Raw genomic sequence first — 13,259 nt, forward strand, 5'->3', positions numbered from 1 at the left:
TATTTCTAACTGACCTTCAAATTGCAGCAGCTCATGAGTTTAGTATAAGTATTCTTGCCACCCCATCCCATCCTGTCATTGAGTCAAAGAGTTCAAGATACATATACAAAACACACACCTAAACAGACACAAACAAGACTTTTGTAAAGTAAACACATTTTTTATAATGTAAATAACTGTTCCTTTTTGGAACTTTCTTTATCCAGTTCAAGTCTTTTCTGAAACTGGGATATTCACACTTATTAGACACAATCTTTATAAAAGCAAAGCATTTATCTCTTTGAAAACTCAAGTAATTCTTGAGAGCAACATGTTTCTTACTGACCTAAAAATAACAGAGTGTGGAAGGCCAAAGAGGAAAAATCACAGAAGAGGACTGGAAAACAATATATTTAATAGTGCACAGAGAAAATTTCTAAGTGTAGATTCTATTGAAAATATTGATATTCAAAGGAATAGCTTTGGACACACTGCCAAAAACTTAGATTTTTCTCAATTAAAACCAAGAGTGTTGATTTATTTAGGAAAATAACATTAAGTCTTTGAAGTAAGAATGAAAGGGTTGTACAATTTAATTTCTATATAAATGATTGTTTGAATATACAAAGTATCAAATATAAACAGTAGTGTAGCAAGAAAATAAATTGGCAGAAATAATTACTCAACCAATAGCAATAATTAAGACCACCATTTGAAAGATCTTCTATACACAAAGAATGAAAAAAATATTATTAGGAGATTTTACAGCACACAACTGAACTCAATCCTAATTCATTACTATTATACTTCTTTCTTCTTCAGTATTAGCGGACCCACATTATCTCCTGTTAACTCATTGTGTTTATTATGTGAACCATCACAGGCAGGAAACTAGAAAGGAAAAAGAATTACAAGTATTATTTTAAAAAATGATTCAATAAGTAGAAATATTTGTGAAATGCTCTTATAAAGGAAGCACATTACTTTGAAAAACAAATCACCAGACAGCTTTCCTAAGTAATGTATATTCTACACCTAACCTAACTGCATTCCAATATCACAGCAAATCTAACAACTTTAAACAGTTAATTTATTATTTGATAAATATTTTAAATAAAAAGCTTTGGATTGGTTATTCCAAGAGTCAATACAACAGGCTTAAAGGGGGATCAAAATAATCTCTTGTTTTCTGTGGAGCTCCAAATTAGAGCTCACCTCTTCACTTATTTAAATTTGAAAAGAATGTACAGTTGACCCTTGAACAATACAGGTTAGAACTGTGTGGGTCTACTTAACTGTGGATTTTTTTCTTTTTTGATAAACACAGTATAGTACTGTAAATGAATTTTCTCTTCCTTATTGTTTTCTTACTAACATTTCTTCTCTAGCTTCATTGTAAGAATAAAGTATGTAATATATCTAACATGCAAGATAAATGTTGACTGTTTATGTCATTATTAAGGCTTCTGGCCAACAGTAAGCTAATAAGTTTTGGGGGGAGCCAAAAGTTATACCCAGATTTGACTGTGCCGGTGGTTGGTGCCCCAACCTCCATGTTCAAGGGTCAACTGTAATTTAAATTCAAAATACATTATTTCATGTTTTCTTACCATGAAACTCACACATATTGTAAAATTTTTGAAAAAATTTTAAAATGAATTTAAAAATATTCACTCATAAGTAACAATAATCAAGATTTTTATATAATTTTTCCTCTGCATTTACTATGTGTATTTCTTTTTTAAAAAACAAAACTGGGATCATACTGTACTGTGCTTTTATTAATTACATCATGCTCTCCTGTCATTAAAATATTCTTTAAAAACATTACTTATAATGGCTTCCTAATATCCCATAATTTGTATTATACCATTCTTTAATCACATTCCCATTATCGGACACCTAGATTATTTCCAAAACTTTGCTATTACAATAAATGTTGTGATGAACATTACTATGCTTAAAACTTCAAATAACCTATGATCAAAGTACTCGAAGAAAACAGATCTCACCAGCTACTTATAATACTCATCACTCCATACTTGTTTTTATTATTTCCACATTAAAAATCATCCATAATTATAGCTGCCATTTATTAGCTCATCTATATATAAGGCCCCGTACATATAGCATCTACTAAATCCTAAAAAATGTCTGTGATATTGATATATTATCAGAAAACAAAAAAACAAAAACCTAAAACATCGGAGATTAAAGATTCAGTAACCTGCCCAACCGAAGTCATACTGTAAGTGGCAGACATCAGTTTTGAAAACATCAGATTTCTATTCTTCCTTTTCTAATGTAGGTAAGTATCCACCATAAAATGCAAACTTTAATTTAGGAATATAAATTTTCAGTACTGAATACTGTGGAAAAATCTTTCATCTCACAAAACCTCAAAACTAAGGATTTAAAAAGCAGAACAATTCTAACTGCACAAAGTTTCAGAGTACATGCAAGCGGACATCTTACCGTCTTAGAACGCCAACACCTACAATAAGCTGCTTTAGTGAGACACAAATCTTCAATGTTTATTTCATTCACCACTTTGGGATTTTCCTTTTGTATTTTAAGATTAATCAAGCTATCCTTCTGTTGTTTCTTCTTCGGGAGGAATGGACGAACTGCAAGGTAGCCAAGTAGTGCAAGTACACCAAGGAAAGGCAATAACCGAAGCCATTCTGAAACTAAACACGTACAGATTTAACAGTCTGCAGCACTCTTGTAATAGAACTCAAACAGCACGTGTCATGCTTAAGTTTATTCTTTACCTATGCTTTACTTCTCACATTAATTTCTTATCTATAAGTCTATGAACAAATAACAAAGTCAAGCCACCTATATCTAAGACCACTATGTTTGATTTGTGAGCTAACTGAAGAGTTGTGAAACTGGAACACAAAGTTTTGAGAAATGTATCTTATATCAAGTATCCTATTTCATTATCCCTGACCCCGCCCTCCAAGACAGTACTGAGTGCTCCACAAGGCATTTAATGAACACTTAGGGAATAAGAGGCATCTAACAATGAGAACACCAAGTATATTTGTGCTTATCTTTATTTTTATTTCAGGAATAACAATCATCATAATTACGAACAAAATTCAATGTGTGATATATTTTATAGGTTTAGAAAACATTTCCACCATGTCTAAAATCATACAACAGAATATTGTATTTTTTTTTGAATATTTTTTTAATGTTTATTTATTTTTGAGAGGGAGAGACAAAGCGTGAGAGGTGGAGGAGAGAGAGGGAGACACAGAATCTGAAGCAGCTCTGAGCTGTCAGCATAGAGCCTGATGTGGGGCTTGAACTCATGGACCACAAGATCATGACTTGCGCTGAAGTTGGATGCTCAACCAACTGAGCCACCCAGGCACCCCGGAATACCCAAGAATATTTTACCGTTGATTTAGAATTTCAGACAGAACATGTCTTCAATGCTTTAATTTACATTTTTGGTTAGACACAGTAATTCCTAAAGAAATGTTATCTAAAAGCTACTATTTTAAAGAACTAATTAAAATTTTCATACACTGAATGTTCTCATTATTAGATACCTCTTATTCCCTAAGTGTTCATTAAATGCCTTGTGGAGCACTCAGTACCTTCTTGGAGGGCAGGGTCAGGGAATATTAAGTAATATAAATAAAATGGTCCCTATGTCTATGAAGACAAACACATAAGGAAACCAAGATAAACATTTCAGCATGCACTCATCAAATGTTGGTTAGTGCCCTCCCTCTTCGGGTCTCTGTAGAGAATCCTTTCTGTTCTTAAATGTGATCATTTGACAATCTTCACTGAGTACTTACCTGGTATCTTGCTCAGCACTATGTAAAAATCGCTTAGTCAAGAAAGAGAGAAAAACTAAAGATGTGCCAAGGCATGCTAATTAATGTTAGTAATAGACTATGCTAAGAGTACCACTGTATTATCTTATTTAACTCTGTTAAGCTGTGTTAGCTTAAAACAGCTGTATTTGGAGGGTACCACTATTATTCCCATTTTCATGTGGGTAAACTGCAGCTCCATAAGCAGGTTTAGTCCAGGACAATAAATCCAGTCTAGTTCTCAATCATGATAAATAAAATCCAACAAATTTAAAATTTCATCTGTCCTTCTCTTGGTAAGACTATAATATAATTGTTCTTACACTTAACTATTAAAGAAAAAAATTTTAATTTTTAATGTTTATTTATTTATTGCAAGTACATGTGCAAGAGAGAGAGGGAGAGAGAGAAAATCCCAAGCAGGTTCCGCACTGTCAGAACAGAGCCTGATGCAATGTGGGGCTTGAGATCACCAACTGGGAGATCATCACCTGTGCAGAAATCAAGAGTTGGATGCTTAACTGACTGACCCATCCAGATGCCCCAAGATAATTTTAGATTATAATAAAAGCTATGAAGGAAACAAACAGAATGATAAAAGAAAGAAAAAGATTATCCTAAGGACCAAGCAGGATAGGTTGACTCCAACTTTCGGTAAGGAAGTCAGGAAGGAAAAAAAGATCATTAAGTCAAGACCTAAAGACAAGAAGGTGGGGGGCTCAAAGACTTGAGAAAAAAACTTTCAAGGCACAAGAGTACATGTAAAAGAAGCTTCCAATTTCACAGGATTGTTGGGAGGAGCGAATGAAGTTGGAAACCACTAGAAAAAGTACAGAACACTATGTGAAAGAAAGCTACTAATACATTCTGCCCTGAAACTACAGTTATGTAAATATCTGTCTCCTCCCCAACTCCTGGTCCTCTAACAGAGACTTATATAAACCAAGACTTCAATTAATTTTAACTGAATTGAGTCTGTACTCCATTACACTGACATTTAAGATAACTCCTACTAGGTATGCACTTGTTTGCCTTTATTCAAGGCCTATGAATGATAACAGTGTAAGGTGACAAATAAGAATTCTGTTTAAAATATTTAAGACAAAAACTTTAAGCACCCTCAAGAAATATAAACCTCATAGACAGATCAGGTGATAAGACAGGTGAAGATACAAAAATTACAAGACACAGTTCCTACCCCGAAGAAGCTTTTCACCTAGTATGGACTACAGATCTATAAGAAAAGAATTAAGTACTGTATGGTATGTGCAATTATAAATAATACAGAAGACATGATTAACTCTGCAGGGATGAGCAAAGGCTTTTACATAGAGGTTGGCACCTAACCAGGTTTCTGAAAGATGAATAAGACTATAGGAGTCCACTATGCTGACCGCTCAGAGCCTGGAGACTGCTTTGGATTCTGTGTCTCCGTCTTTCCCCCCTTTCCCACTTGCGTGCATTCTTCTCTCTCAAAAATAAATAAACATCAAAGAAAAATTTTTTTAAAAAGACTATAGGAGTCCATAGGCTTATGGGAGGGGGAGCTACCTTTCACACAGAAGAAACAGCATAAGCAAAGGCACAAAGATACAATGTGCATGAAAAGTTGGGGGAAGTAAGCACAACAATATTGCTGGAATATGATGAAATAGGAGAGGGACTGTAGAAGTGGTCAGGTGCCAGATGATAAAAATCAATAGGTAGGTAATAATCTACCCTGTACATAAAAGGTAAACCACCAATATTAAGAATATCACTGCATATTAATGTAACTGGAAAGCTGTTCATTTATGAAATCAGATGGAATTAAGGTATCAGATGGACGATGGACTAGTGGAGAGACAGAGGGAAGGGCAGAGAGGGATGTTAGTGGGAGCGCAAGAGGCAAGACAATCTGTTAGAATTCCACTGAAATAATTCCCCCCAAAATAATGCAAGTTTAAACTAAGGCAGTAGCCATTAAAGCAGAGGACAAATGGAACCCCCAAAACTGCCTGAACGGTGTATGTGTGCATGCATTTTTTGAGGAGACAGTCTGATGCTTTTACTGGGATCACAGAGCAGGTCTGTGATCAATCTTCACATACCTTGAAACTTAAGAACCATTAACTCAAGTAGTAAAATCAATAGGATTAGGTGAGTGATCAAGTATGGAGCATAAATGGAGGAAGTGAGGGTCCTTCATGATTCCCAGATTTCTGGTTTCATTATCTGGATGAATGGAGATACTGGTCTCTAATTCAAAAACAAAACAAAACAGAACATAACAAGGGCAGTTTTAAGCAGCAAGAGACCAGTGAAGTGTTGTAGAAGAAAGGGAAAAATATGAAGGAAAATATTCCTTAAAGAATATAAGGGAGAGACTAAAGGTCAACAGTTAACAGCAAAAAATTAGGAATACTGAAGGATTGCATAAGTCATAGCTTTCTTTGAAACAGTGAAATAGTCTAATGTGGAAGTTGCTCTTCAGAGCCTAAAAGATGCCATCTCTCAGGGCACCTGGGTGGCTCAGTTGGTTAAGCATCCAACTCTTGATTTCAGCTCAGGTCATGATCTCACAGTTTGTGGGATTGAGCCCCATGTCATGCTCTGCACTGACAGCACAGAGCCTGCCTGGGATTCTGTCTCCCTCTCTCTACCCCTACCTCTTTCTCTTGCTCTCTCAAAAATAAACAAACATTAAAAAAAGATGCCAACTCTCTCTGCTCTGCCAGAAAGACAAGAAAGATAAAGAAAAGATATCACTGAGAGACCTACAAGGGAAGTGGTTTACTAAGGGATAGCTTTGTTTCATTTAGGGTAAGGAGGTACATATATGAAAAATCATCAAGTAGACAAGCTAGGGAGCACCTGGGTGGCTCAGTCTGTTAAGTGTCAGACTTTGGCTCAGGTCACAATCTCACGGTTCATGTGTTCGAGCCCCACGTCGGGCTCTGTGCTGACAGCTCAGAGCCTGGAGCCTGCTTCAGATTCTGTGTCTCCCTCTCTCTCTGCCCCTCCCCTGCTTGTGCTCTGTCTCTCTCAAAAAAAAAAAAAAAAAAAAAAAAAATTAAAAAAAAGTTTTTTAATAAAAAAAGTAGACAAGCCAGGAGTAGAAGATAACAGTGTGAGAGAAGATCAGGGGTTATGGGATGGGGTAAGTATTTTTGGCTGTAATTAAATCAAGGAGATGGCTGACCTCAACATTCAATCCACTAAAAACGTACCCAGTTAGGCAACATTTTGATTATTCATTTGAATGTAAAAGGCTTGAATTTCCTTAAATTTTTTCCTTTACTTCAAATTTTTCACTTCAGAAAGATTTTCTTCCTCTACCAGTGAATTTCTCCTATTTCCAATTATTTTAAATCACCTGTTTCTAAGTTAAAAACAAAAATTAGGGGTGCCCGGGTGGCTGAGTCGGTTAAGTATCTGACTTTGGCTCAGTTCATGATCTCGCCATCTGTGAGTTCAAGCCCCATGTCAGGCTCTGTACTGATCGCTCAGAGCCTAGAGCCTGCTTCAGATTCCGTGCCTCATTCTCTCTGTCCCTTGCCCACTCATGTTCTGTCTCTGTCTCTCTCAAAAATAATTAATAAAACATTTTAAAAAAACCACACTAATACTAAAATACCAAGCAGGATTCTAATATGCATTTTGCAATATTCTATTTCCCACTATTAAGATAAACAACAAATAGACTAAGAAGGTAGAGTAAAAGAACCAGTACCAACAGACAAACAAAACATACACAGAAAAGAACATTTCAAAGCAACCTGAGTAGCAAGCAATTTTAACATAAATTTTTTTTAAGTTTAAATGCTGTTAAAAGAAGGTATAGTATCTCCTTAGAGAAACAGAATGTGGCTTAAGACAGAGCAGATTCAAGACAGGCTACAGGGGCTCCTGGGTGGCTCAGCTGGTTAAGCATCAGACTGTTGATTTTGGCTCAGGTCATGATCTTGCTGTCATGAGACTGAAACCCATGTAGGGCTCCACGCTGGGAACTGAGCCTGCTTAAGATTCTCTCTCTCCCTCTCTGTGCCCCTCCCCTACTTGCATACACTCTCTCTGAAAATAAACCCTATTACACCCTATTCCTGACCAAGATATATAATCAAATACTATGATAAAAACATTTGTAAAAGTACAATATAGATACACATGGCTCTCGATGAGGAACTATATTCTAAGAAACTAGGACAGACTTTTTTCCCTTCTCAAAATGTGGCATATAATGATATTATAAAAATAATATTGGCAACTTGGCTGCTGATACTTTAATAACAGATTTTCTTGTGTACCGTTTATAGGTTAAGACACAGAAATGATTTCTATTTCTGGACTGTAAAAAGAGAAAAGTAAAATCTTTTCAATGGATGGTTTTACTATTACCACTCAAAACCTAATACAGACTGTTCAGGACCAAAATCCAATAGAATGAAATTAATGATCAATTTAAAAATCTTTTTTCCATTCATTATTATGAATAGAACAGTGTCTCAGTGTCCAGAACATTTCCTGGACCAAGTCCTCAATAAATACCTGATGACCTGAGAAAATTTACACCGCAAGGTAGTTAGATGGCAGAAAATGTTTTAATGAGGCTGAAATTGTTCCCCACAAAGCCTAGTATAATCTTTAAATCTTTAATTACACTAACTTTTAAATATAGTTGGTCTAACTAGGAAGAGGGGAAAAAACTTTTGTAACTTATAGTAACTATGTAAATATCTTCCCAAATTCTCAAAAACAGTTTCCTAAAATAAAATTCTTTAATCTTTTAGAAATAACTTTTATTATTTACATTATTAATAAATGCAACTTTCTAGTTTGAACTTATTTCTTATACATTCCTACTGAGAAACCTCACCTTTTGTTCATTTCTTTAAAAAAAAAAGAGAGATACATTTTACATACAAGAAAATAAACAGATCTCAGGTGTTTAGCTCTCAGTTGTGACAAACATACCCCAGCAGCCTCTACTGAAAATATGTAAAAACATGCAAAATCCTCCATCACCCAAGAAAGTATTCTTCTGCCCTTAGAAGTCTATCCTTCCACCACTGATGTCTATCACTAAAGCTTTTTCACTCAACATAAAGTTTTTGAGATTCATCCAGTGGAACAGTAATTCATTCCTTTTTATTGCTAACCAGTATTCCACTTTGAGTATACTATAATTTGTTTATCCACTCTCCTGTTGTCAGATATTCGGGTTGCTTCCAGTTTGGAACTATTATAAATAAGGCTACTATAAAACATGCTTGTAGAAGTGTTCTTGTGGATATAGGTTTTCAACTCTGTTCCACTTGTAAATTCTTTGTTCAAAAGTGGCCCTTTCTGGATAAACAGAGCTAATGCTTTTGATGCTGTCAGCTCTGACATGTTTGTGTTACTCTGGAAAGAATATTATGATGGTCTTGGGAGTCACTGCCTTGTCTTTAGGAGCAAAACCATTATTTTTCAAAGAACCAAACAGGGTCAAGAAGGGCAAAGCTATATGTTCAAAGTTTCATAGCAAGCTTTTAAATCCAGAAGCAAACTGTTTCTGACTTTCGAATAGGAAGATTTTATTGTTGTTGTCATGCTTTAAAAGTTTACACAACAGGGAAAGTTTTTTTTAAAGGTCAAAGTATTGGAATAGACTATACTTCCAAGCAATATACAAACTTACTTTAAAAGCCTCACTGTTAAAAATGTGACCTAAATAAAAATAGATAAGTTGTTTCTGATAGATAAGGACTGTCTGTAAATAGTGTATGGTGATTAAGGATCTCCAAGTGTTTACTAAGAATGCAGAGTCATCATGAGACAGTCTATTGCTTTAAAAAACCACTAGATCTAAATAGGGAAGAAAAAACAGGCAAAAATAATATAAACTGTAACTTTGTTTGCTCTAGTTTTCACAGATAGAAAATGCAAACACTTTTGGTCTCCTAGACATTTTTTTAAAAAAATTTTAATGTTTATTTATTTTTGAGAGAGACAGAGTGTGAGTGGGGGAGGGTCAGAGAGAGAGAGGGAGACACAGAATCCCAAGCAGGCTCCAGGCTCAGAGCTGTCAGCACAGAGCCCGATGTAGGGCTCGAACCCACCAATCATGAGCTTATGACCTGAGCCGAAGTCCGACACTCAATTGACTAAGCCACCAAGGCACCCCTGGTCTCCTAGACATTTTAACAATTGCTGAAAAGTTATCTTTCAGGTTTTTGACTCAACAGAAGTCTAAGTATGGATTCTGTAAGTAGCTCAATCAAGACAGATGTAATTAGCTACTAAAATCTACTCTGAAGGGGAGACAAAGAGTGGAAATTGGTCATTGGAAATTTTCTTCCATAGTGCTCCAAAACAGATTCTGCAACTATTATATTGTCACCGTCCAGTATGAAACAGACTATCTCAATTTTTCATAGAGCAATTATTACAAACATGTTAATGTTTCCTAATAAACAATACAATGAGAACTAAAGTGTAGACACATTGTAATGGAACTTAAATATATGTTTTTAAGACACTTATCAGAGTTATCACTATTTCTGAAAATCAGTCCTCACTTTAAATATTTAACAGCTTTGAAGAAGTTACTATGTATTATTGATTTAAGGGGGAAAAGGTTTGAGTTTCCTTAATGCCTTTAATAGAAATTAAATATTTGTTGACAGTGGAAATCTTTAAGGCAAAAATAAAAACAAAGAAAACTTCTAAAATCTAGCCACTAAATAAAACATCATACTTTCTATCTGCTCCAACTATGTTCTATTCACAAAAAATTGAAACTAATATAAAACCAAATGTCACAAAATGATCATATTCTTTATTACCACTTTGGTGCATACATTCAAGGGTATAATAAAAGGAAAAAAACTAACAATTGGTATAGGGCTACTTAACCACTGAATATTACAAATAAAATATATATACACGCAAACATTCCAAATTTCCAACTGCGGGGGAATGGTTAAGCCTACCATGATGTTACTCTAAAAGAAAACTATACAGTTGTTAGAAAGAAAATGAACACGTTAAAATATATAAAGTTCTAAAGTAAAAGCAATGATACAGGGTTTAAAAAAGCCAAAATTGTATATAACTGATGAAAATCCATCAGAATAGGATCAAAAGAAGACTTTGATGTTTATAAATACTTGATTTAACACATTTTTTTCACTTTATGTTATTTTTATGCGGCTTTGGATGTTTAGATATTTCTTCTTAATAACCGTTAATTATTCGGTTACTATACTTTCTATTTAATTACATGCTTTCAGGGGCACCTGGGTGCCTCAGTTGGTTAAGCAGTTAAGCATCCGACTTTGGCTCAGGTCATGATCTCACAGTTTGTGAGTTCAAGCCCCACATCTGGCTAAGGTCAGTGTGGATCCTGTTTCTGGTTCTCTTTCCCCTTCCCTCTCCCCCTTGAAATAAACCTAAAGAAAAAAAAAAATACATGCTTCCGATCAAACCGTAATTCAAACAATCTCTAGATTTGGAATGTCACCCAGTTCACCCCATCTAAATCTATTACTGGACTACCTCATTTTTTAAATACTATCCTTTTTTAGGGATAGTATTCTCTTAAAAAACAACCAAACAAACACCTTCCCTGTATTAGGAGGTTAAATTTATCTCCCAATAATCTTCACTGATTTGGTCCTAGTTCTGTCTTTTGGTCTACACAGAATAAATGTTATTCTTCCACCAGTAAACCTTCAGCTACCATAAAACTCCAGACTGCTCCAGGCTAAACAACTCTATCTCAAAATTGTCTTCATGAATCATGTTTCATTCCCTGACATTGAAGACGTATGAGTTCAAAGTTTGCCGAATCAATATGGTTTTTGTTTTTTTCTCTCACCACCCTGATCAGTCTTAGTCTGGTTTACAAATATTCCACTTACAACGTAACACTCCCAACAATGTCTCCCAAGTGTTGACTGCATTCTAGAAATTTTCGTCCTTTTGATGTGAAATCCTGAATTGTGGGTTCTTTTCTTGTAGAGGAAGGATCTAAGTACAGAAAGTTATATATATTCATTAAATTTCACTTTCTAAAATCTGGTCCATCATACTAGCCTTTGAACACCTTTTGGCTAACTGATCTTTCCTCAAGTTGCCTCCAGGCCCATAGTAACGGAGTTGGCCTAAAATGCCCCGGGGTAGTTCAAGTCTTCCCTATGGGAATGGAGGCTACTCTCCAATTTTGTTACCAAATAAAACTGCCATACACATATTGCGTGCCTGTTTCTCTCCCACGCACACACAACCTGTGGGTAAAACAGCGCCGAGAGCTGGAAATGCCTAATTCACAGCACCTTAGATAGCTAGGACTTTAAAATAAAAAGCACACTGCAGTGACCGATGGAGATGAAAAATATGGGCCCGCCACAAATTCAGCACCTCCTCTGCAAAACCCTGGTCCCCAGTCACAGAAGAACACAGCAGAGCCACAAGGACGGAAGGACGGAAGCCCCCAAGAACCCACAGGAGTGATCACTCGCGCTCCACGGCGGCTGCGCCAGCGCTCGCCCCCGCCCTCTGCGCGCAAGGTCACGGGGTAACGTGCCACTCGCCAAGCCCCGCCCCATCCCTTAGCCCGAGGATGTTTAGACCACCCCCGACTCCCACCTTGAGAAACTTGCAAGGACAGGGACTGACTGAAGGCGAGGGTTACCTGTGAGACGGGCGAACCCGGTAATGCTCTCGGGGACAGGGAGCCGCTTTAGATAGGCGGGGAGCTGCACCTTCACGATACGGGCCACGCTCTCCAGCACCATCCTCGCGAGCAGCGTCCACTCCCCTCTGAGACCGCGCCGCTCTCCGGCCAAGCTGCCGCGCCTGCGCCGAGAGGAGAAGCGGCCGGCGGGCGTTGCGGCCTGGGTCCCGCGGCCTGCAGGAGGGGGCGGCGCTGGGGGCCCCCGGGGGAGAGGTGACCTGCTGGGCGCCGATTGGCAGCGGGCGAGTGACGTGCGCGCCCCGCGGACGCCGAGGGGGCGCGCGCGGCCGCGAGGTGCGGAGCCGCGGGAATGGATGAGTAGGGCCGCCCTCCGTGGAAACACGGTTTTGAAGAGGGCCTGCGTACACGCTGGGCCCTTCACATCTGTAGACGGTGGAGGCCAGGAGAAAGGATACTGTGTGCGATGAGGTAAAGCATGTGAGAGTGCTTTGTAACCGGAAAGTGCCTTTCAAAAGTGAGTTGCTCCTCTCGTCGCTTTTTACTTCGGCCGCTCTCGTCCCGACCCCTTCTTCCTGGAACTGGTTGGGTACCTTGGCCCTAGCCTTGCATACTCATCTAAGAGCACCCTCCCCGTCTACCCTGCGGTGCCCAACTCCGTTCCCTCGCCCCTGCAAGCCAGGTTTTTTTTGTTTTTGTTTTTTAAAGTTAAAATACCTGAGCTACGAACTGCTTAAATTAAGCTTTGCCACTCGGCAGTTTTGTGCAACTCTGAGGGTTTTTTG

General features: G+C 37.4%; 1 protein-coding gene and 1 long non-coding RNA gene across 7 annotated transcripts in view; one reads left to right on the forward strand and one right to left on the reverse strand.

Annotated features, from left to right (window-relative positions):
* Positions 1–374: 374 nt before the first annotated feature.
* CISD2 (CDGSH iron sulfur domain 2) lies at positions 375–12,607 on the reverse strand. The gene is made up of 3 exons (XM_058721792.1): positions 12,475–12,607; positions 2,455–2,669; positions 375–870 (listed from the first exon to the last, which is right to left on the reverse strand). Exons 1-3 carry the CDS (start codon positions 12,575–12,577, stop codon positions 781–783), a joined length of 408 nt encoding a protein of 135 aa, XP_058577775.1. The 5' UTR covers positions 12,578–12,607; the 3' UTR covers positions 375–780.
* Positions 12,608–12,740: 133 nt separating this feature from the next.
* LOC131507262 (uncharacterized) overlaps positions 12,741–13,259 on the forward strand; it is a 44,273-nt gene continuing 43,754 nt past the window's right edge. For all 6 annotated transcript variants that reach the window (XR_009259420.1, XR_009259419.1, XR_009259418.1 and 3 more), the window contains exon 1: positions 12,741–12,991. This is a non-coding gene — a long non-coding RNA (uncharacterized LOC131507262). The remainder of the gene's footprint in view (positions 12,992–13,259) is intronic.

Source organism: Neofelis nebulosa, chromosome 3 (assembly GCF_028018385.1).
Source record: "Neofelis nebulosa isolate mNeoNeb1 chromosome 3, mNeoNeb1.pri, whole genome shotgun sequence".
Taxonomy (NCBI): Eukaryota; Metazoa; Chordata; class Mammalia; order Carnivora; family Felidae; genus Neofelis; species Neofelis nebulosa.

Bases quoted from the DNA above. Each gene is read 5' to 3' on its own strand.
- CISD2 (XM_058721792.1), bottom strand. From the start codon at position 12,577: ATGGTGCTGGAGAGCGTGGCCCGTATCGTGAAGGTGCAGCTCCCCGCC. The intron at 2,670-12,474 runs GTAACCCTCGCC...GTACGTGTTTAG, and splicing joins CGGGTTCGCCCGTCTCACAG to TTTCAGAATGGCTTCGGTTA. The intron at 871-2,454 runs GTAAGATGTCCG...TTTCCTTTCTAG, and splicing joins GGTGTTGGCGTTCTAAGACG to TTTCCTGCCTGTGATGGTTC.